Genomic DNA, 22346 nt, shown 5'->3' with positions numbered 1-22346 from the left:
CGGCACGGGCGGCTCTCGGCTCCGGCCCAGCCCGGCAGCACCGCCCCGGCCCCGGCCCCAGCCCGGCCCCGGCTCCAGCCCAGCCCCGGCAGCATCGCCCCAGCTCGGGCTGCCCCTCCGCGCCTCCCTGCGGGTGCTGGTAGGTCCGCGGGGCAGAGGAGCGCACTGCTCCCCGCAGTGGGCACGGGGTCCGGGTGGGTGCGGGACTCCCCGAGGAACTGCGCGGGGCGGGACACCGGGGGGGCTGTGCGGGACAGGCGGGCAAAGTGCGGCAGCGCTCCGGGACAGAAGAGAGAACTTGGGGGTGGGACCCTCTGCAGCCACAGAGCGGGATCACCGGGGCGTGGAGCGGGACTTCTGTGGAACACCGACCGCCCGGGCGTGAGGACCGGGAGCCCCGGGGGCAAGGCGACACCGCTCTGGCACGGTGCGGAACAGCGGCGAGCGGAGCGGGACCCCCGGGGGCGCACCACGGGACGGGAGCGGGGAGCGGGGCCGGGGGATGCTCGGGGCCGGGGCAATGCCCGGGCTGGGGGATGCTCGGGGTCGGGGGTATGCTCATAGCCGGGGGAATGTCCGGGGCGGGGGAGTGTCCGGGGCTGGGGATGCCCGGGGCTGGGGATGCCCGGGGCCGGGGAGGGGACTCGCCTGAGCCCGCTGGCCGGGTTACACCCGGGGCTGGGGGATGCCCGGGGCCGGAGGAAGCCCGGGGCTGGGGGATGCCCGGGGCCGGGGGATGCTCGGGGCCGGGGAGGGGACTCGCCTGAGCCCGCTGGCCGGGTGATACCCGGGGCTGGGGGATGCCCGGGGCCGGGGGATGCCCGGGGCCGGGGAGGGGACTCTCCTGAGCCCGCTGGCCGGGAGGATGCCCGGGGCCGGGGGGATGCCCAGGGCCGGGGGGATGCCCGGGGCCGGAGGATGCCCGGGGCCGGGGAGGGGACTCTGCTGAGCCCGCCTGCCGCCGCCGGCGCTCCCTCCCACCCCGGGCGGCCCCGGAGCCGGGAGGAGCGCGGCGGGGCGCTCGGCGGAGGCTCCAGGTAGGCAGCGCTGCCCCGGGGGAGCGGGAGCGGCTCGGGGGGCACTGCGCGGTGCCCGAGGTGCGGTGCCTTCTCCTTGCGTTTGGCGGGGCAAACACTCGGGGGAGGAGGAGCAGGAGGAGGAGGAGGACGAGGAGGGATGCAGGGGTGCCAGCGGGGCAGGGGGAGCCCTCGCTGCCCGCCGCAGCCCTGCCCCAGCCGCCCTGCAGGGCACCGCTCTGCCCCCGGAGGGGCCGCGTCCTGCGGGCTCTCCGCCTGCTCTGTAATGGCCCGAGCGGAGCGGATCAATAGCGATGCCTCTGAGTCCTTTCGCATTGCAGAGCTCTGCCGTGTCTTTCAGAAACTCGTTTGGGTTAAAAAGTATTCTAGATTTAAGCAGCCGTGAATGGCTACAGTAGCCTCTGCGGCTAAGGGAATGTGGAAGAAGTTTCTTGTATGTGCGCGTCCGATTTAAAGTTGACTTTACTAAGTTGGGGATAGTTAACGAGATTTTAGAACTAAGTTGATTTTGAAGGAACTTCCTCTTCCTCTAAATGACTTTTTTAGTGTTCATCTGTAGGACAGTGAAAATTCTCTCTGCTTATTTTCTGGATTTTCTTGCCTGCGGGATCGCTCTGTGTCAGTACTATTTTTCATTTGCCTAATGCAAGGCACAGCTTCTGGTTATTCTGGGAGCTGAACTCAGTGTCTGCTGGGCAAGGTAGACCTCAAGATCTGAGCAGCGGCAGTGTATTGATTCCATTAGCGGAATTTACAGATCTACTGACAGATTCCTTTTAACTCAGTCGCTTTCCCAGAATTAAAGTTCTCCTCGGAGCGCCTGTCGCTGTCTAGGCCAATAGATGGCATAAGGCACTCAGGCTAACGTCCTAGGGGGGCAGAGGGAGCAGGCAAACCTGTACTGGAGCCAGGAGTTTCAGAGGGGATGTGTCAGACAAGTTCTGGGTGTCTGACCTGGGATACCTGGGGCAGATCTCATGTTCAGAGACATGTCCTGGACCACTCATTCTTACTTTCCTCAGTCAAAATTGCAGCAGTTCCCAAAACCTTTCTCTCCCCTACTCAGGGTTAAGTAAGCTACTGTTTTGATAAGATTTGGTCTGGGTTGATATCCTAAGCCATGGAGTAGAGGTGGCTTTTCAACTTTGCAAGATGTGTTTAATATCTGCTGCTTGGGGGAAGCTTCCCATGGCAGCAGTATTTAAACCACAAGTTATTTGGGAGAATGAAAGACAGTTGTCTTGTAAAGAGGAAACTTTTTAGTTTCTGTGTCTAAATTTTTGCTGAGATAGCACTGTGAGTAGACAAAAATTATTTTATGTTCTGAAAATGTGTAAATTATTTAAATACAGGTAGGTAGCTAAATGATGATAAAAGAACTTTAACCGCCAGTAGTCATATCTAGCTTTTACATGGGTGTTTCTTAGCTGTAGATTGCAAAACAGTTCTCTTTAAAAAGAGGCACAGTATCATTAGATTTTTTCCAATTTCAAGAATTAAAGTATGGGGAAGGTCCAAAAATAATATCAGAAATCAAAGTTATTTACTTGTCTGTTATATCTGCTTTATACTATCTGGACAGATTTAACTGGGTCTTGCAATTAAAAAAAAAAAAAAAAAAAAATAAATCTATATGTATTCATAGCAAAGGCCATTAAAGCTCTTTTAAAAGAGACCTTCTTCCTTGTCTGTAAACATCCATGTCTTGTTATCTGTCTCAGCACTAAGGCAACCCACAGAAGTCGTAGCAGCCTTTCAACTTCCTATTTGTGAGTGTGGGCAAAAGAAAATCAATGATCAGCTTTCAGCTGAGCTGATGCAAACTGCAGTGTGACCCCTAGCATTGTTCCTGGGACAGGTGAGGTCAGATGTTTTACTAAAATGTCCTTTTTCAGAAACAGAGAGATACTGAAGAAGAAGCAGTTCTTTGCTCACCCTCTCTAGGACTTAGCAACTTTCCCAGGGCAAGAAGAATAAAACCACCTTAAACCAGAAAAGATGATAAATGGGTGTTTAGCCACCAGTATCACCTTAGTTGTGCAATTACAGACACAGGCAGGATAAAATCAACTACTAGCACTCAGTGCCAAGACCCATTAGCCTCAGTGAAAAACCAGGTTCTGCAGTGATTGAGCTGAGTTCAGGGGCACCTTAAACCTGCATGGGGAGTGGAGGCAGCTGAGCTTCCTGCACTCAGCACTGGTGCATCTGCCAGAGGTGTGCTGTTTTTCTGGCTGGTGCTGGACTCGTGTCCTGCCTCGGTGCTGGGATCACTGCAGAGATGCTCCTGTGGCTGCCTGCTGCTGGCAGCCCTGTCCCTGCCCCTGGGCAGGCTGAGCCCACGGCTCTCAGGTGAAACAAGTGCTGCTGAGCAAGGAGGCTGTGAGAAAGGCAGGGGCTGGGGTGAGTGGTGAGGGGCAGACCACTGTTGGGCAGTATCTGTACTAGCAGCCTGGCCTCAGCTTGGGTACATGAAAACAGGTTGAGACCATGCTTTTGGTCTTACCTGCTGGAGTCCTTGTCTGAGCCCATTTGTTTGCAGCATGGTCCAAAGACTCTTGATTTAAGGGACTTGTTTACTTCCTATTAGGGCACATATGCTAAAAAGATCTGCCCAAGGCTAATGACTAGAAGAAAAGGTCTCAGGTCTCTAAACTTGCATCATTATCTGTCTTGAAAATTTTCAGTTGTGGGACATCTGCCAAGGACACATAATAAAACAGAGATCATGAATAAATAAAATGTATTCCACTAATCTCTGATGTTTTCTTTTTATCTTGCTTTTGCTTTTATTTCCTGTTCTTCATCTATTTTTTTACTTCTGTTAAGTCTTGCCTTTTAATTAATGGCATCATCTTATTTTCTTCCTGTGTTGCCTCTTTACTTTCTGAGGGGGAAGGCACCCCAAGAAAACCAGGCAGGATGCTGTCATTGCCATTGCCTGGTTCTGTGTGGAGGACCAAATCCTCAGCTGACAGAAACTGTCCTTGACCTGTTCCAGACAATAGTTCTGCACCAGTTCCTGCCAGGGGATCATCTGCTTCAAGGTACTGTCTCAGTATGTTGCTCCATTCTTTTCCATTTTTTCTTTTTTATACCTCATTTCCTTCTGGTCCTTTTCATTTTCCCATATTTTACTGATACTTCTTTCCTTAATACTGTACTTTCCATTTTATGTGAATGTGTTCTGCTCACCTTGCCTCATTCATAATGTACCTGACATCCTTACAGCAGTGTGTTAAACTGCTGTCATCTGTCGTTTGTGGATAACTGGCTCGTTTTTCTTGCAAGGGCATTCTGTATGTGACAGATGCTTGTAATGGTTTTCTTTTGTTTTTCATTCTGTTTTAGAGGAGATGACTTCTAGAGTATTTGTCTCTCTTGCAGAGAGAGATGGTGTTGGCTGTGTTGGTCCTTAGTTTCTGAGGGAGCTTGTTCCACAGAAATTTTCAAGAGACATCTGTCTTCTGGGAAGATGAGCTTTATGATTTGTATTAGAAGGTCCCATTGTGGTCACTGCTCTTGTTCTGCTTAGTTTGCTGCACATTTGGGGCCATTTGCTGTGTTACAGGTAGAGCCTGAGACCTTGATTTTGCTCTTTTAATTTTTGTGCACTGTTCAGCAAGGAGCTCAGACAAGTCTGGAGTAAACGTGGTGGTCTCTGTGCATTGGTAGTGTTGATATAAAGGTGTGGAAGGGTTCACTCCTTTTGCCCTCTCTGAAGTGTTTGTTTCTGTCACTGATGTCTGTCTGCTGGGTATTCCTGATGCCCCCAGTCATAGCATGAATTTTATCCACAAACTCTCCAGCTCATGTTCTTGCCCTTCAAACTAAGGTGTCTTACTCATTTTGCCTTCCCATCCCTGACAGGTGAGTGGGGACGGAGGTGAGGGGTGCCAGCTCTCAGCTGCTGAGGAACTTCTGGGAGGGGGCTCCAGGGAGGCCCAGGTTGATCTTGGGCAGGGAGAGCTTCTGGACTGTGAATCCAGCATCAATCCCTGGGTAGATGGGCAGCCTGGCACCATCCTCACCTCTGCCAGCAGCAGCAAGAGATGCACTTGTCCTTTCTTGCCCTGTGAGGTGTTGTGCTGTTGGAGTGCTCTGGAGGTGCACCTGTGCAGCTGGAGCTGTGGATGCTCTTAACAGGACTATATTAGGGTAAAGGCTAAGAAATTTACTTTCCTCTTTTTACCTTTTTTGAATTTTTTTGGTCGTACCAGCCTGCCATTAAAAACCAGCAAAAGTCTCATGGACAAAATGGAGTGTGGCTGGTTTAAGGAGGATAGGTTATTTATGATCTGAAGAAGAATTTTGCTTCTTCTTTTTCTTCATTTTTTTCATTTTTGTCCTTTGTTCACCAGCTTGGACAAGTAGTTTAGATGCCAACTGATATCTTAAAAACTGGTTAATTCTTCATGTGTGTAATCATTCTAGCCCAGTGCTACTCTAATGATGGGCTCAGTGCAGAGGATTGCTTGTCTTCTCCTCAGAGCAATGGCAGACACTTCATGAACTTGGGAATGTTGAAGTAGAACATGTTGACCTGCTCATGACATTGAAAAGGTCACATCTCAAGTCTCAGGTTCAGTTTCCAAAGTGTGGAGCTCAAGGCATCTGCCTCACAGCATTAATAAAGTGCTGTGGGATTTATGGACTAAAACTATCTTGTACGTCAATCTTGTAAAACTTAGTGTTGGCAATTTTGTGCCCCAGATAGAGTTCCATATTTCTCTGTTTTTTTGTGCTTCAAGCCTAACAAATTGACTGTTGATGTTCATGTAAGTACAGGCAGGTTACCTGTGGGAGGCAGATAACCAACTCAGGAAAAATCTATGACAGCTTTGGTTTGCAGGGAGGAGTTACAACACAGCCAGGCTAGTTTCATAAAATTGGAAACACTTCTGATTGCTCTGCCATGCTCCTTGCCTCTCTTCTACCTCCTCTCCTTCAGCAGACAAGAGCTGTTGCTTCTTCCAACTGTGTTAACTGCTGTGGAGGCTTCAGCTCTAAAACCATTTTGGTTTAGAGCCATGGTGGTGTGTCTTACAGGGAGCAAGGTCACTCCTGGCTTCAGGAGAAAAATCAACTTCATAGTTTGTGAGATGCAATTATAAATCTACAGTATTAGTTTTGTGGACAATTGTTGTCAATCAGTATGTTTAAAACAGGGGTGGTGGAAGACTGGGTATGTCCCAAAGAGGACTGCTTTTTATTGAAGACTTTATCTTACATGTGTGTGTGTGTGTATATATATATATATATATATATATATATATATAATTCTTCAGTTATTTTAGTCAGTTACTGCTCCTTTAATTAGGTTACGATTCCGAAGCTGCTTTGTAATTTTATGAACTCCATTTATTGCCTGTTGAGAGAAGAGCAAATAGAGCCATAAGTTAGGTTTTCATTTTGAAAACAGCTCACTCATTACTGCAGCACAAATGTAAATCAGTCCTCCATGGTTTAGCTGTAGCTAGTGACAAGCATGAATGATGGTTTCAGCATGACATTTTAGGGGCAGACACCTTTTCCCTTGAATAAGCTGCTGAAAATGATGCTGCCTTGTATATTCTTAAGATGAGAAGATCTGTGTGTCCTCCTGTCCAGTGAAGTGTTTGCTCTGAAAAGGGCAGCCAGCATAGATCAATACTGCTCTTTTAATTCACCCATGAAATTGGCAAAAGCTTGAGCTGGACAAGGGGGATAGAACGAGTTCTTGGTGATATTTTAGCTCAGTGCTATTAGTCTGGAAACAGTAATGGTGTTTATGTTCTCATTGTAAGCTTTTCAGGGAGTTGTGATTTTGTTTTACAGTTTGCTGTATGTTAGGCCAGGCAAAAAGAAGATTTTCCCACTTACTTTGTTTAATTTGTTACGACGACAGAAAATTACAAACCAAAGGAAAAATTAGCTCATGATTCACATTGAAACATGTGAATCTTGAAAGTGGGAAAAGCTTAATCTGCAAGCACTTGCTGCTATGCAAAATGCTTGTTCCTGGGTCTCTGGGATGCTCCTGACCACGAGGCCACTCTTTTCTGAGGTCTTCTGCTAGAGGCAGGGGATGTGTTTCAGCCTTCTTGAGCTCTCACTTATCCTTGGAGCCGAGCAAAAGCCCTGGTTTGAGGCAATAATCAAGCACAGTTTTGTTTCATTAGCTTGTGAGAAATCCTACATGACTTGAAAAGACTTCTTTGGCTTGTGTATATTCAACTTTATCAGAAAACTTTGGACCAAGTCTGAAAAATTTGGACTGAGTCTCAACTGGCACCTCTAAAAGTTCCTGGCCCTGGGACTTGGGTCTTAGGCAGTCAGAAGTGTTCTCTTAGATAAGTATTACTGATTTCAGATGATATCAAGGGTTTATGTATTTAGATACAAAGGGACTGTGGGAAAACTGCCTCACAAATGAAGTGAGAAGCAGAAGTTGTCATTTCTCTTTCCATAGTTTTACTGAGCACATACTGAAGTACTTGATTCAAAAGCAGACAGAAAGAAAAAATAAATTTCAAGTATTTTCTTTTTCTTCTACAGAGTTGTAGATTAGCACTGCTCTTAAGGCCAAACAAGTTTTTGTTTACAGTGATGCTCAGTGGTACTTTTCTTCAAGCAGCAGCTTATAAAGGGAAATTTCCAACAACACCCAAATATGTATTGCTTTTGGTTTCTTCCATTGCACTGTATATGCTTAATTAGCTCTAATTCTTTCTTGGAAGACATGTGCTTAGGACCTCAGATCTCCCTCTGGAACTCCTGGTGTGTGGTGCCTTCAAAATCCGGGGTCTTGTTGTGGGAGCTTATGAATCTATGTAGCTGAAGTTTAGCCCAGGCAATAACCTAGGAAATCCCTTGTCCTGTCAAAGTCTTCAACAAAACCTCTGCTAATTCTGTGGGATTAGCATTTATGCAGCCACACACCTTCATTTTGCCTCTCTGGACATTTGTGTGGGTCATCATAAACATTAAAAAAATATATTTGCAAAAAAAAAAATGTGGGAGAAGTAAGGAGAGAAAGGTCTGGATTCTGACTTCTGAAATTTCTTCTAATCTGGTTGAGTTTTATATCTGTTCCAAACTTTCTGTCATTGGAAGACAATAGTGAAAATGGCACCAGAGCAATTTTATAAGGTCTGACATTGATTTGATTAAATGGCTGTATTGTTATGGGCTGTGCAAACACATGTGCTAGCCAGAATCCACCCCACACACATAGCACCTCCAGTACCTTACAAATGGTGCCAGTATGTGATATTAGTTTGCATGTGTAAATCCAGGTGATGGTGTCTACTCAACACTTCCTGAAAAAACAATAATACTGGCAGGTGTTGAAATGAGTTGCACTGGTTAGGACTGGTACTTATTTTGTGAAAAAACTTACTTGCTGGCTGTTCCTTTTTGTGTGCAATGACAATGCCTCAGCTTCTATGAATATTCAATAGGACAGTGGTGCAGTGATGCAATTCTGTATCTTTGTCTGTCACGTACTCGCTTCACACATTTTCTGGCAAATGTCCTTTCTGCTGAATGCTTTGTGGGGACAGCCAAGTTGAAATAAACAGGGAAAACACCTTTGTTTTTTAAGGAATGAGATGACTAATAATACACTGGTTGACTGGTGGGATGCTGTTAGAAGGGCTGTCAGCATCTTGGAGAAGCTCCATCAGGGATGAAGTAGCCCCATGCAAGAGTCTGGGGGGCTGATTGGATGGAAAGCAGCTCTGTAGAGAAGGACATGGACATTGTGGTAGGCAGCATGTAGAACACAAATGAGCACAGTGGGGCCAGCTGCATCCTGGGCTTTGTCAGCAAGGCTGTAGCCAGCAGGTCCACAGATGTCACTGAACCCTAATTGGAATAAAAGAATGTTTAACTAGGCTTTAGGAGAAATGTTTTGGACCCCAAAAGAGGGTCCAAATGGATCAGGTTACCAGAGAGTTTGGGAAATTTTGGAGATGTTAAAAAAATCATTTGGCCCTGAACAGCCTTTAACTGAACCAGCTTTGACATTGGGTGGGACAGGATGACCTCCAAATCTTCTTTTCACCACAAATGAGTTTGTTATGCCCCCTGGGAAGTCAAGAGGAGTGGTGTAACCAATGTCCAGTGTAGGAGCAGTGAGCACATACCAAAATCTGAGTGCTCCAAGGAATGGGGGCTTCTGGAGCCCTCAGTGTGGGTAAGGTTTGTACTGTGGCTCTGAACCATAGGTCTCTTGCAGATATTTTCTCCAGCTGCCACCACATATCCTGCCTTAGTCTGTGGCCTCAAGTCATGCATACTAGCACATTGTAAAAGTTACTTGGATGCTTTGAAAGTGAATGTTGGATCACAGCAGACTGCAGAACTTATATGTAAGCGAGATTTGGAGCTCTGCTTCAGACTTGTCTGGGGTCAAGAGAATTTATATTGAACAGTACTGACTCCTTCAGCACTGTTTTCAGTACTCTCCTTCAGTGAGATTAACATGCTGCAAACACAAGTGTTTTTACAGATTTTCAGTTGAAGGTTTCACTGGAAATATTCACAATAACAATTGCTTGTGTTCTTGTTGCCTAAGAGACTCTGAATATCTTGGAGAACTTCACTGTGGTAAAGAAAACCTTTATTTATCTCTGAAATTAATAGAATTTTTTCAAAACATAAAAAAATAAATGCAATGTAACTTTATCTACTCAGACTGCCAAGTAAAATTAAATACATAGCAAAGGAAGGAATTGACTTGTGGAGAATTTGTAGATAGTCTGTTTCTGCTGTCCATCCTCAGTGACTCCATCCCATTCCAAATCTGCTCATCCATGGGCCTGGACTGCAGCACAGTGTGCTTAAGTAGAAATCAGGAAAATAATTTTGAGAGAATGAGGGCACTGGACCAGATTGCAAAACCTCTCTGGAGAGGTTTTATCATGGGACATTAAATAAACATCTACCAAAATTAGTCAAGAAGTAGCTGATCCTGCCTTGAGAAGGGGTCCATTCTAAGGTCCATTCTAAGCCTGTTTTTTGTATTCAATGGTATACTACTAATGCAAGTATCTTATTTCTAAATAAATAAAAACCACCAACAAATGGGCTGAGGCACACTCAGAACAGTCCTGTGGGAAGAGACTTTTTTTTTTTTGTTCAAGCAACTTATCCTAAATAAGCTTTATTTGCAGAATAAAGCTATAGTGGATTCAAAAGTTCAGTGCAGCCAGGTGAGTGCTTTTTGCCCTGTGCTCTGCATCTGAGTTGCCCTTTTAGCTCTGCTGCTCCTGTGGCTGCTGCTGGTGAAGGTGTTGCTGGTAGCACAGACAAGACTGATTCAGGTCTCCTTAGAGGTTTTTTCTGCTGTAATGTGTTATAACATAATCCTGGTGTTTATGCTCATGTCTCTTCCCAGTTTAACTCCTACTTTATGTGATACATAGATTTTAGATTGTTCATAACTTTTCCACCCAGTGAAACTGACTGTTGAGATTGGACTTTTTGTTATTTAAAAATATCACCTTGCTTCCAAAAATGAAAAAAAAAAAATTAATAACAGTAAAGAAATTAAGAGTGGGAAGAGATAATCTGGGAGCAGAAATGATCAACAGCTTGGCCATCTGTACTAGGAATAGGAGGACAGTTCCTCAGACTCCAAAGTGAGAAATGAGGCCAAGTAGTTTTACCTTGCAGGCGGAAAATGTAGGATGGACAAACAAATAGAAGACTTTGAGTATCAGATCAGTCTTCTTGGCAGTGAGTTAAATTTTAGTTTTTACATTCTGTACCCCTTCCACAAGAGAGAAGAATATTCTGAATTGCACCAAGATCAGCATTCCTTTCCTAAACATGGAAGAGTTATGGCTCTGTGTAACTTGCCACTGTTCAGAAGCTTGGGAACCATTAACACTCATTAAAAACTCAGCAAAGTCTTCAATTGTTCATGGATCTGTGTATTAGAGAAAATATGTAATATCTAATTGCTCATCCCTTATATTAGGCCTGGAGGACTTTGGATAGATGGGGCAGTTCCTCACCTCTGCCATTATACACTGATACAACCATGGACATTGAAACTGCACCGTAAATGCAGGAATGGTATTTAGATTTTTCTATGCTAGATAAATACGTAGGGATTTTTTTGTTTGTTTGGTTGGTTTTGTTCCCCCCCCCCCCTTTTTTTTTGTTTTGTTTTGTTTTGTTTTGTTTTGTCAGTTGTGATGGGGCTGAGCTGTCAGAATGCATTTGGCAGCTGGCCCTGGGCCCACATGTCTCAGGGTACCAGTACCTGGAATGGTGTGTGATAGCTTTTGAGGGGACTGTGAATGAGGTAATGGTGTGAGAGGGATGTGGGCAGCTCATCTGCTGTGTGACTTCAGGAACACTGCTCTCTCTGTCAGGGTATCTGCATTATTTTCCTTGCTTAACCTTTCAAAGCCAAACATCATCTATAAGTGAATTACAGTTTCACCAAGGATCTTCTTAGATTCTAGACTAATCAGTGATGAAGGGAGAATGCAGCATTATTTTTAAGAAGTATATTGATAAATATTTATTCTGCATCATTTTTTTCTATATGGAAGTGACTGATGTTGGGATCATGTGTTAGATATTTTTGACAACTAGTAGTACCACAAATTAACACAATAAGTGTAACAATAGGATTTTATATTCATTGTGATCACTGGAGAAGTACTTGAATGGAAGCAATGGGGAACTCAGTGGAAAATGGGGTGCAAAAAATAATTTGGGGAAGGGATCCATAGAAATTTCACTCATTACAGAGGTACCTAGACTTACAAGTTACAATGTCCACTCAAGATAGTACTTTGTGTTTTGAAGCTGTGCTCTTGATGGGTGCCATCTGTCAAACAGGATTATTGCCAAAATAGCCTGGAGAGAAAAAATTTCTTTTACCATCTAATCACAGCAATGCTGACCTGCTGGTAACAAAACCTTTGGTATCTTCTCAAGAATTTCTGTGAACTTCGTCCATTGGGATGATAGAACTCAAGGAACTGCTTAGTGTGGTCAGCTGTCTCTGAGCTGTCTGTGGAACAGGTGTGGAATTCTGACTGTGCTTAAGTGGAGGGGATTTACAGGTTGGTTTTCAAGCAAGCACATTTTAATCTGTCACTTCCACTTAGTTGCAGATAATGATTTTTTAATTTATAGGAACAGAATATAAATTGCAGAGCCTTTGGGAATGTTGCACGGTGCAAGCCTTGTTAACTCTCTTAATGTGTGTTATCTCCAGGGGCTTTTCAAGTCAGAGAGAGAATAATTTTTTTTTTTTTTCATTTTTTTCACTTTAATATTTTTCAAGGTTACATTCTGATAACTGGGTGGTATTAGATGTTGCTACTTGTTCTTTATGAATATGAGAAAGCAGTTCAGATCACAGACTGCATTCCAAAGAAGCTTCTGGTGTGTTTTCCCTTGCCCCTTTCTCATACCTAACCCTTGGCATAGCCTCTGTCCTCACCAGCATCTTCACAGTGGAAATGGCAGAATTTCACTTTGAGAGGATTCATTTTGCATTGTATTAGTCCCAGGGAACTACACTCCTTCTGGCACTACTCCTGTAGGCTGCTTATCTCCTTGTGGCAGACAGAGGTGGATCCCACCTCTGGTTCATGCCCAAAAACCTGTGCCTCACTGAGTGGTGTGAACCATTGGCTGGAGGTGCTTGTTCTTCTGTGTTCTTTTACTCTCAGTTGTAACAGCTTCATTTCTTCCTTATCAGTCTTTTGGAGGAGGTGATTTTGTTTTTTTTAAACCCCCTATATTTAAAGACCATTTTTTTGACAGGTATTAATATTTAAATAATTTTACATTTGAATGTCAGCAGTGCTTCTAGCAGCTATTGTTGTTTCCAAATGATGATGATCTCTTTCTGATCTTCATTGTATTGCAAAGTTGCATAAACTTTTGGCACAAGGTCAGTTTCTGAAACAGCCTGGTGGAAGTAGAATTGTGCTGGTGTGAACATAGCCAAGTAGGCTTACATGGGAGTAACATCAAAACAAAATTTGGCCTGGATACTTCAACTCAAACTTTGTTTACCTGAGGTCTTCTGAATCCAGAGGTTGTACTGAATCCATTTAAAAAGAAATGTTGTTGCATAATTCTATTATTTTCATGGCATTTTAATGCAATATTCTTGATAAAGGATTATACTGTCAGTGGAATACAAAAAATAAATTACAGTGGAGAAAATAATTTAGCTGATTAATTTATCCTCTTTGCTTCACAGTGTCCATAACCACAGAGTGGTTTCTTCAGATGTTCTTGCTATTTGTGCTAGATGACTTTTTAAAGTTAACCTCTGCCTCCATAGTCTGTGAATGACTTTACAATTAACTTAACTGTCTCAAGCATTGCAAAAAGTTGAATGTTGCAGCTTATATCACAGTGAAAGAGGCTGTGCCAATATTACCTTACATTTTTTCCAGGCTTAATTAAGTGTGCTAAAGCAGTTATTACTGCCCAGCTGACAGACAACAACTTAAGTCATGCTAACTGGATTTCAGTCCAAATTCCTAATTGAGATTGATCAAATAAATTATATATGCATTTAAATGTTTTTCTCTGCTCAGTGAGTCAGGAAATGTAGACAGTACTTCTGGGTGGTGCATTAGACAAGTATTTGCCCTATGATGAGTGGAGAAATTAAAACACTTTAAAAATCAGTGAAATGTTGATCCTGAGCTGAAGGGTGTTATGGCTTGTTATCCACAGCATTTTAGAAGTACTTAGGTGTCAAAACCTGCACGTGTGTAGCTTGGATGATTTGTAGAAACTCTTAACTGTCAGGAAATTAGCAGAAGTAACAGCCCAGGTGTTTGTCTGCATCATTAGGAGACAAAATCTGGTTCCTGAGCATGACTGAGTGTCAAAGTGAGATTCTTTAGAGGGAATTTGCTCACAGTTGAATTTCCTGCATTTGGAACCCTAAAATGGAAATCTACCAAGATCATCAGATTCCTTGGGATAAAATGACTCTGGAAATACTTTGTAGAGTTACCAGGTGCCATTTCAGGTTCACGTGAATGTTATATCCCTTGTGACTTCACTGTGAGCAGGACTGGGCCCTTTTGTTTATGTTCCTTCAACTTAGAGGAAACCATGTTAAAATGTGACTTAACCTTGAGAGGTTTGAGAAGTGTAACTGTGCAGGAAGCAGGAGGTGAGGCTAAGACAACATAGCCATGAAGAAAACTGGTAGAAAATCTGTAGGCATGTACTCTCTTTGATTATTTTAAGTAACAGAGCACAACAGTTGTAAACCAGTTCAACTTTCTTCCTACTGTGCCTGGATAATCACAGATTAATGCTAAAAAAAGATGAAACTGCCCCAATTTGGAGTTGCCAGTAGCTGAGGTGATACCATGCTCAGAGATTCAACACATCAAAAAAAGATATTCTGGAGCTTGTGGTGCAGGACCTCACAGAGAATGGGGACTTTGTGTAGATATTCTGCAAAATGTAACTGAGAAATGAATGTGTAGTATGGGGATCCACATGGTCACTAAAAATCTCTAAGTGGTTTCTTCCAGAAGAGGTTGGAAACCACAGCACTTTGGGATGTGTTATACATCTGTCAGTTACACAAGCTGTCTCAAAGGGACTGGATCTGCAAACTGACTCCCTTTTTGAGAGCTTTAGGGATTTCACAGCGTGCTAAAAGCCCAGAAATTGCAGCTCCCCTTCCAAGCCAGACAATGGGCCTGTGGCCTCACCAGCAGTGTGTGACTGCAGAAGCACTGGCTAGAGCCCATCTCCAAATTGTTCTGGGAAGAGTTAGATCCTGTCATTCTGTTTCTTATTCTAAAATTTGTATACTTTTCACACAGCTTTCCTTATGACTGGCTTTTATTTAGCCCTGAAGCTTAACGTTTGGAACTTCTATTTGTTGGGGTTTTTTTCGTTATCTTGGAAAACAATGTTCATTCTTCCAGTAAGCATCTCTCTTCTGTGTCTTGTTTCTTTTTCTATTCTATATGAATTCTTACCCAGTAGCTCCTTGACACAGCTGAAGCAATTAAAGTAAACAAGTAACTAACATCTGTTATGTGTTTATTTGCTCTCTTATACTCTCTCCAGGGCAAGAATTGTGTGATTCGGAATGGTTACCAGTTTATTATGTTATCTATATTTGAAGAGGATCAAAGAGGTTAATGTTGCACTCCAAGTTGAGATTTGCAAAGTTTCTGGTAATTCTGGGTTCTTAGGATGTTCATGACAGAGGCCTTGGTATTCCAGGAAAACATCATTTTCAGCTGAGCACAGTTTTACCCTTGAGGAGAAAAGTTTCCTGAGTGAGTAGAGGGTTTCCTTGAGTAGAGAGCATGTTGTGCTGAGACAGAAGTTGGCATCTGTGATTATTGCCCTATGGCTTGAGTTACTTGTTAAAATGACACAAATTGTTCTGATGGTAACAGCACAACAACATCCTGGACCATGGCTCAGGAATCAAGGTCTCTGCAAGTCAAACAAGACATTCTTCGGATGATGAAGCTCCTCTTTACATAGTTATCAAGAATCTTTCCTACTATTTCCTGTATCACTTAATAGTAGTAATACATTAAGCAGGTTCCAGACCATGGTCTTTCCAAGCAAGATCCACTTTCTCTCTGTGTCTTGCACAAATCATGACTACAGTACCCTCAAAATAAAGCAATAAATTATTGCTCATTGAATTTATTTTACAGAGCAATTTAATGGAGGCACCATTATGAATATCATCTACATAATCAATATGGTTTTATAGTGCTGTCTCAACAGTAAGTCAGTCTAGTGTACTAAGAATTTGCTGAGCACTCTGTTCTTGCTTTAGTTATTTCTGAGTAAAACTTGCTTTGTATTTGTCATTATTTGTCATGGTCAGAAGTGCCCCCAGACAGGAGGGTAATGCCTTTAACCTGAAGGAGGGTAAATTTAGATTGGGTATTAGGAAGGAGTTCTTTACTGTGAGGTTGGTGAGACACTGGCACAGGTTGCCCAGAGAAGCTGTGGATGTCTCATCCCACTACATCCAGAATAGTTCAAGGCTGGGTTGGATGGGCTCTGAGCAACCTGGGCTGGTGGAAGGTGTCCCTGGCCCTGTCAGAGGGGGTGGGAGTGGGATGATCTTTGAGGACCCTTCTGACCCTAACCATTGGTCTATGACTCTATGATCTGAGATCTTGCCTGGTTTTTATAATGCCCACTTACACTGCCAGTGTTCTCGTGTTAATGAATTGCTAGAAGTGGAGATTTTATTGACTAAAATGAATCAATAACTAGAGGTTTTTTGGGTCTGAATATACCTTGACCTCCAGTCACCCCACTCTATATTTATGGCTTTTTTTTTTAATTTATAGTGCTATAAAACAGAGCCTGGCTCTAGATTGTGATTGAAGTGTGGTGATGTTTATCAGATGAGTCTTTCTGCCCTTCTTCTGTGAGGAGAAATCAATGATCTTATTTTATGTCTTAATGATTCCTAAAAACTGAAGGCTTGGGAAATGCCTGGAGCAAATGTGTCTTAAACCACTCTATTAGCTAGCAAACTAAATCTGAAGGTGCAAAGTAATGTCTGTGTTGTTGTGATTTAATCTCAGCTGGCAGCTCAACCCATGCTCACCTATCCCCTGTAGTATAGGGCAGGGAACCAGAGAGGTAAAATGAGAAAACCTGTGGGTTGAGATAAAAAGCATTTAATAGTAAAGCAAAAGTGAAGCAAAACAAGGAATTCATTCACCCCTTCCCATGGGCAGGCAGGTGTTCAGCCATCCCCTGGAAGGCAGGGCTCCATCACATTTGATGGTGACTTGGGGAGACAAACACCCTTACTCTGAGTGTCACCTCCCTTTCCCTCTTCCCCCAGCTCTATGTGCTGAGCATGACACCATTTGGTGTCATCTCTTAGGACAGGGGGATTTTGGTACTATCTTGTCACATTTAAAATTAACTGATTTCCATACTAAATTAAAATAAATTAGCTTAGTGTACATCAATTAGTGTTTAAGTGTCAGAGATCAAAAACAATTGCTCTCCTCATGATCTGAAGTTACATATAATCTGATGGCAAGTGAAAGAACTGCCAGTTTTGGCTCCAGTAAGACTTCTCCTTGGAAGGAAAGCTAGAAAGTAGTTCTGTAAAAGTTAACTTACTCACTAGGAACTATAACTGCCTTTTGAATTCAGTTTCAGCTGAATTTATAGTAAAATATAGAAACATTTAAACATCTGCTGGTGTCCATAGTTAGCTGTTGAGGAAAAATTACTGTGGAAGCTCCACCTCTGAAAGCTGTTTCCAGATATGACTCTTCAACACCAACTTCTCAGTATTGCTGTAGTGGTTGTAGCTATGCTGTGGCAGAATAGAAATTGCTTCTGGAACTGACCAAGGTTGTAAGAGGGTTGTGACATTTCAGGCGAGTAGGAAGGGAGATGGAAAAATACCTGAGGGAGTGCAGATATCTACTATAGCATTCTGAAGTCAGGAATTGAAAAGCTTCAAATGCAGTTTTTATTTGTTTTCAAGAACACAGAACGCTCTTGGGTGGATTATCCTAGAAATAAATGAATTGATATGTCAGCAGAAGTAATTTCAGCCCACATTCAAGCAAATAACATTGGGACTAGTGGTTTATAAATTGCAACATCATATAAATTAATACAACTCAGCTGAAACTATAATTGAGAGAAACCTGCTCAAAACTTTTATCCTGAATGTTTTGCTTGATTGACAAGTTTTCTCTTTAAGGATTTTTTGCATCATTGAAGTACATGGACTTCATGACTATTAATTTCAGTGTGATAGTAAAACAAAGACTGATTTGCAGATGAATTTGGCAGTCCTCCTTCACCCTGGGAAAAAGGAGACCTAAACCAGAACCTACTGCTTTCAAATTTGCTGAAGCTGTAAACTAAGCTAATTTAAAACTACACCTGTGAAATGTTGAATAAGGGTATTCATAATTTAATTTCCTTTTTTGTTTGTTTTGTTACAGCATTTCACAGTAACCAGAAATGGAGAAAAGAATGTGTCATAAGAGCAAAACTGAATTAAATGCTCTAACAGTATCTTATGTTCTTTTCAGGTTCTATGTAATCTCATTGGGCAACAGGAGTGGAACTCGCCTGTCCAAAATGGTTTATGGTGAATTTTTCCGCAGACCTGGCAAAGATGCAGAACTTATCAATTTGAATGTGGGTGGCTTTAAGCAGTCAGTGGATCAAAGCACCTTGCTCCGATTTCCCCATACCAGACTTGGAAAACTTCTCAAATGCCATTCAGAAGAGGCTATTCTAGAACTGTGTGATGATTACAGTGTGGCAGACAAGGAATATTACTTTGACAGGAATCCTTCCTTGTTCCGATATGTTCTGAATTTTTACTATACGGGCAAACTTCACGTTATGGAAGAACTTTGTGTCTTTTCCTTCTGCCAGGAAATAGAGTACTGGGGGATAAATGAGCTGTTTATTGATTCCTGCTGCAGCAATCGGTACCAGGAACGGAAAGAAGAAGGTCCTGATAAAGACTGGGATCAGAAGAGCAATGACAGTATGGACTCCTCCAATGAAGAGTCATCCATGTTTGATAAAGAGCTAGAAAAGTTTGATAATCTGTGTTTTGGTGAAATAAGGAAGAAGATCTGGGTCAGAATGGAAAATCCTGCATACTGCTTGTCTGCCAAGTTAATTGCCGTGTCATCCCTGAGCGTTGTTCTGGCATCAATTGTGGCCATGTGCATTCATAGCATGCCAGAATTTCAAAGGCTGGATGCCAATGACAGGGAGATTGGAGACCCTGTGCTGGAAGCTGTGGAGATTACATGCATCATCTGGTTTACTGCTGAGCTAGTGATCAGGCTCTTCACTGCTCCAAGCCAAAAGAAGTTCTGGAAGAAACCACTGAACATCATTGATTTCGTCTCTATTATCCCATTTTATGCCACTCTGGCTGTGGACACAAAGGAAGAAGAAAGTGAAGATATTGAGAACATGGGGAAAGTGGTCCAGATCCTGCGGTTAATGAGGATATTTCGCATCCTGAAACTGGCCAGGCACTCCGTGGGACTGCGCTCCTTGGGCGCCACTTTGAAACACAGCTATCAAGAAGTTGGACTTCTGCTTTTGTTTTTATCAGTTGGGATTTCTATTTTTTCAGTGCTTGTCTACTCAGTGGAGAAGGATGATGACTCATCAGAACTGCAGAGCATCCCTATTTGCTGGTGGTGGGCAACCATCAGCATGACCACTGTTGGTTATGGGGACACTTACCCAGTCACACTGGCTGGAAAGCTGCTTGGCACCCTCTGCATTATCTGTGGGATCCTGGTGGTAGCACTTCCAATCACCATAATTTTCAATAAGTTTTCTAAGTACTACCAAAAGCAAAAAGCTATTGATAGGGACCAGTGCAACAATGATCGCAAAGAGAAAAGCAATGACCTTCCCTATTTTAACATTAGGGATATTTATGCAAAAAAGATGCACTCCTTCATTTCCAGCCTTTCTTCAGTAGGAATTGTAGTCAGTGACCAAGATTCCACAGATGCCTCCAGTATCCAAGATATGGAGGATGTTTATAACACGGTACCTTTGGAGGATGGTACAGGAAAATGAGCTGAATCACCTTTGCTTCTCTTTATTTCTCTTCTGATTCTTGGTAAATGTGGACTGACAGACTTCAGTGAAATCATTAAGAGCAGTTGATTCTCAGGGTACTTAACTCTCAGCCATATTTGGACATTCTTTGCTCTGAGGATGCCATAAAAGCTTCATTGTTTATATGAGGCTTTAAAAGATGCCTCATATAGTGGTTTAGTTTTAAACAACTAATGTTATGCATTTTGGGGGACAAAAGTTGGGAAAAGAGTTTTAAATGTGAGATAAGTGTTTGTTTGTTTGTTTTGTGGGTATTGTTGTTTGATTTGTTCATTGTTTTTTTCCTCTGCAGCAGTCTCATATCTTACACCGAGTTTGCTTTTATAATTTGATGCTCTTCAGGTAGAAATGTATTACAAACATGTAAGAACTATTGCACAAGTTAGTGAAGTTTTTACCTGCAAATACATTAGATAAATGAAGGAATTGTGTACATGTAAAACTGTGCTCACTGACACATTTATGTAATTTTAGAGTTGGGAGCCTGTTTCCTGAATTTGGGCAGAAAATATATTGGTACATATTGTTTTTACTCCATGGAAGCATAATATTTATTAATTTCTTTCCAAAAGCACAATACATTTTTAGTTTGTTAAAATAAATGATTCCCATTGTGCCTATATTTTTCCTAGGATCCAGCCATGGCCAAGCTGTATCAGGTCCTAAAGGTTTTAAATCATAAGTCCCAGGATGAAGTGTAGGGTGTAAGCAGGACAGGAGCTTGTTGTACCACTTTGCCACCTCTCCTGCTGTTGTGACCCTGAGCAATTCTGGTGCCTGGAGGGGATCCTGCTGTGATTAAGGCCGCCCTGGTGGCTTCCCCAAGGACTTTGATTTGTGGGCACTGAAGCAAACATCTGTGGTGGTCTTTAGAAGTTACTGCTCACTACTGCCAGTGCAGCTCCTTGCAGGAGCTGCTGCCTCTGTGTAGGAGCAGTGGGAGCAGCACCCCAAGGCTGCTGGGCTGGGTCTCTGTCCAAGACAAGTGCCAAGCAGTGGAGATGTGAGGATGTGCTCTTCTCTGCCATTTGTTGCCCATCAGAGGTGTAGGGTGGGCATTGCACGTGAGCATCTGTATTGGAACTATTTAAACTCATTTTTCTGAAGCTCATCTGCTGGTGTGGCAGCTTTCCTGGTGTGTGCTGTGTGCTGGAGCAGTGCTCATTGCTTGGCAGAGTCCTGCTGCTCTGTGCATTCCCCTCCTCTCCAGGGATTTCTTAAGCAGCCAGCTAACTCTGCTGTGGGTCCAGCAGTGCTGGAGAAGCTCAAGGACCTCAGAGTGTTAGTGGACCTTAAAGTCCATAGTGTTTCTGGACACTCATTTTCTTTCATTTGTCTAGTGACTAAATCAGATGCTGTGCAACAGAGAATCAAAGACACTGTGATGACAATATTTTCCTTAAAGAGAGGTTTGACTGTTTTATTTTTTTAGTGTTACTAGGTCAAATACAGAAGCTTGTACTGAACTTCTATTCAAGAAAATCAAACTCCGTAGGAATTGACTTCAGAAGAGTAAGATGCCGGAAAATGACAATTCATTTTAGCCACTGCAGAAACTTGATTTTTCATGTGTCTGCCAGATTTTCTATTGCAAAATGCATTAAGTAAGTAGCTGAGGTGCACTTAAATTTACTAAGGCACAGAGCTCTAACCTCTTTCTGAGATGGAGAAACAAAAAAGGATCAATGTATACATTGTAAAGATGTGTCTCTCATGACTGCTGGGCATCAATACAGTGATATGGGACTTAAAGAAAATATTTTGAGCTTTGGAGAAACCTCAGAATTGAGCTTGCTACTTGCTGACTTATCCTTGTTGTAAGGGTATGTGATGCTTCACAGATAATTAAAGATAATTTTTCCCATAGTTCTTGTAGGAAGTACAAAAGGCAAAGTTAGCCTAAATGTGATTTATTCTTGCTGACAATTAACATTAAAAAGATGCAATGATACAAAAGAGTAAATATGTATGTGCATATGAATCCAATAGGAACCAGCAGAATAACAGTAAAAATGTTACCCTCTGTCCAAAGAAAATCTCTTGGTGGTATCCATGTAAAGGTATATTTATATATATATTACATACATTACCACTGAAGATCAAAAGCAATGAAAAATATTGTAATGCAACAAAATTTGCAAGATATTGTATAAATAGTTGGAAAAGTGCTACTGAAAAATTTCATTTTGGATCACGGGGTATATACAGCTTTGTGGATTAAATTTTACTGACTGGTAATTTGTCATAAAATTTATAAGCTTTTGATTGAACTCATGAATTAGTCTTCAGGCTGTTACACTTTTTAAGTTCCTTTGACTTTCTTTATGCATTGATACAACTTGCAGCAAAGTGAGATATCTCTTTTGGAACACATCAGAAGGTGAAGTACATATCCATATATCATTTAGTGTACACTATTTTGATTTCTGTGATGAGATCTTGGCCTTTTTCAAATCAATTGTATCTTAAAAATGGCTTTCTTGTATCCTTATCTCCCTGCTGGAATAAATCCAGCTCCGTGGTTTCACTGTGAGCCCAACATGAGCTGTGCTTCATGCCAAAAAATACTCCTCTCAAGGCAGAGCTGCAGTGCTGTGACATGCACTGGTGCTAGAGAGTGGCAGAAGGAAGCAAATGAGAGCAAAGATGTGCACATTCTTGGGGATTGTTCTTATTGAA

The 22346-nt window shown here is 42.7% G+C and overlaps 1 protein-coding gene across 4 annotated transcripts; it reads left to right on the top strand.

Annotated features, from left to right (window-relative positions):
* The first annotated feature begins 71 nt into the window (after window positions 1-71).
* Window positions 72-22122, top strand: KCNS3 (potassium voltage-gated channel modifier subfamily S member 3). Of its 4 annotated transcripts, none has more exons than XM_056488576.1 (2): window positions 72-139; window positions 18095-22122. In XM_056488576.1, the coding sequence occupies exon 2, from the start codon at window positions 18144-18146 to the stop codon at window positions 19623-19625; it is 1482 nt and encodes a 493-aa protein (XP_056344551.1). In that variant the 5' UTR covers window positions 72-139; window positions 18095-18143; the 3' UTR covers window positions 19626-22122. The 4 variants fall into 4 exon arrangements, with proteins under 4 accessions (XP_056344551.1, XP_056344552.1, XP_056344550.1 ...); XM_056488577.1 differs by lacking the exon at window positions 72-139 and adding an exon at window positions 357-427; XM_056488575.1 differs by lacking the exon at window positions 72-139 and adding an exon at window positions 1007-1037.
* Window positions 22123-22346: the final 224 nt, after the last annotated feature.

Source organism: Oenanthe melanoleuca, chromosome 3 (genome assembly GCF_029582105.1).
Source record: "Oenanthe melanoleuca isolate GR-GAL-2019-014 chromosome 3, OMel1.0, whole genome shotgun sequence".
Lineage (NCBI taxonomy): Eukaryota > Metazoa > Chordata > Aves > Passeriformes > Muscicapidae > Oenanthe > Oenanthe melanoleuca.
Note: the sequence above shows the minus strand (reverse complement) of the source record. Positions and strands in the feature narration are given on the sequence as shown.

What these genes read in the sequence shown, in the direction of transcription:
- KCNS3 (XM_056488576.1), top strand. Translation starts at nt 18,144, where the DNA reads ATGGTTTATGGTGAATTTTTCCGCAGACCTGGCAAAGATGCAGAACTT.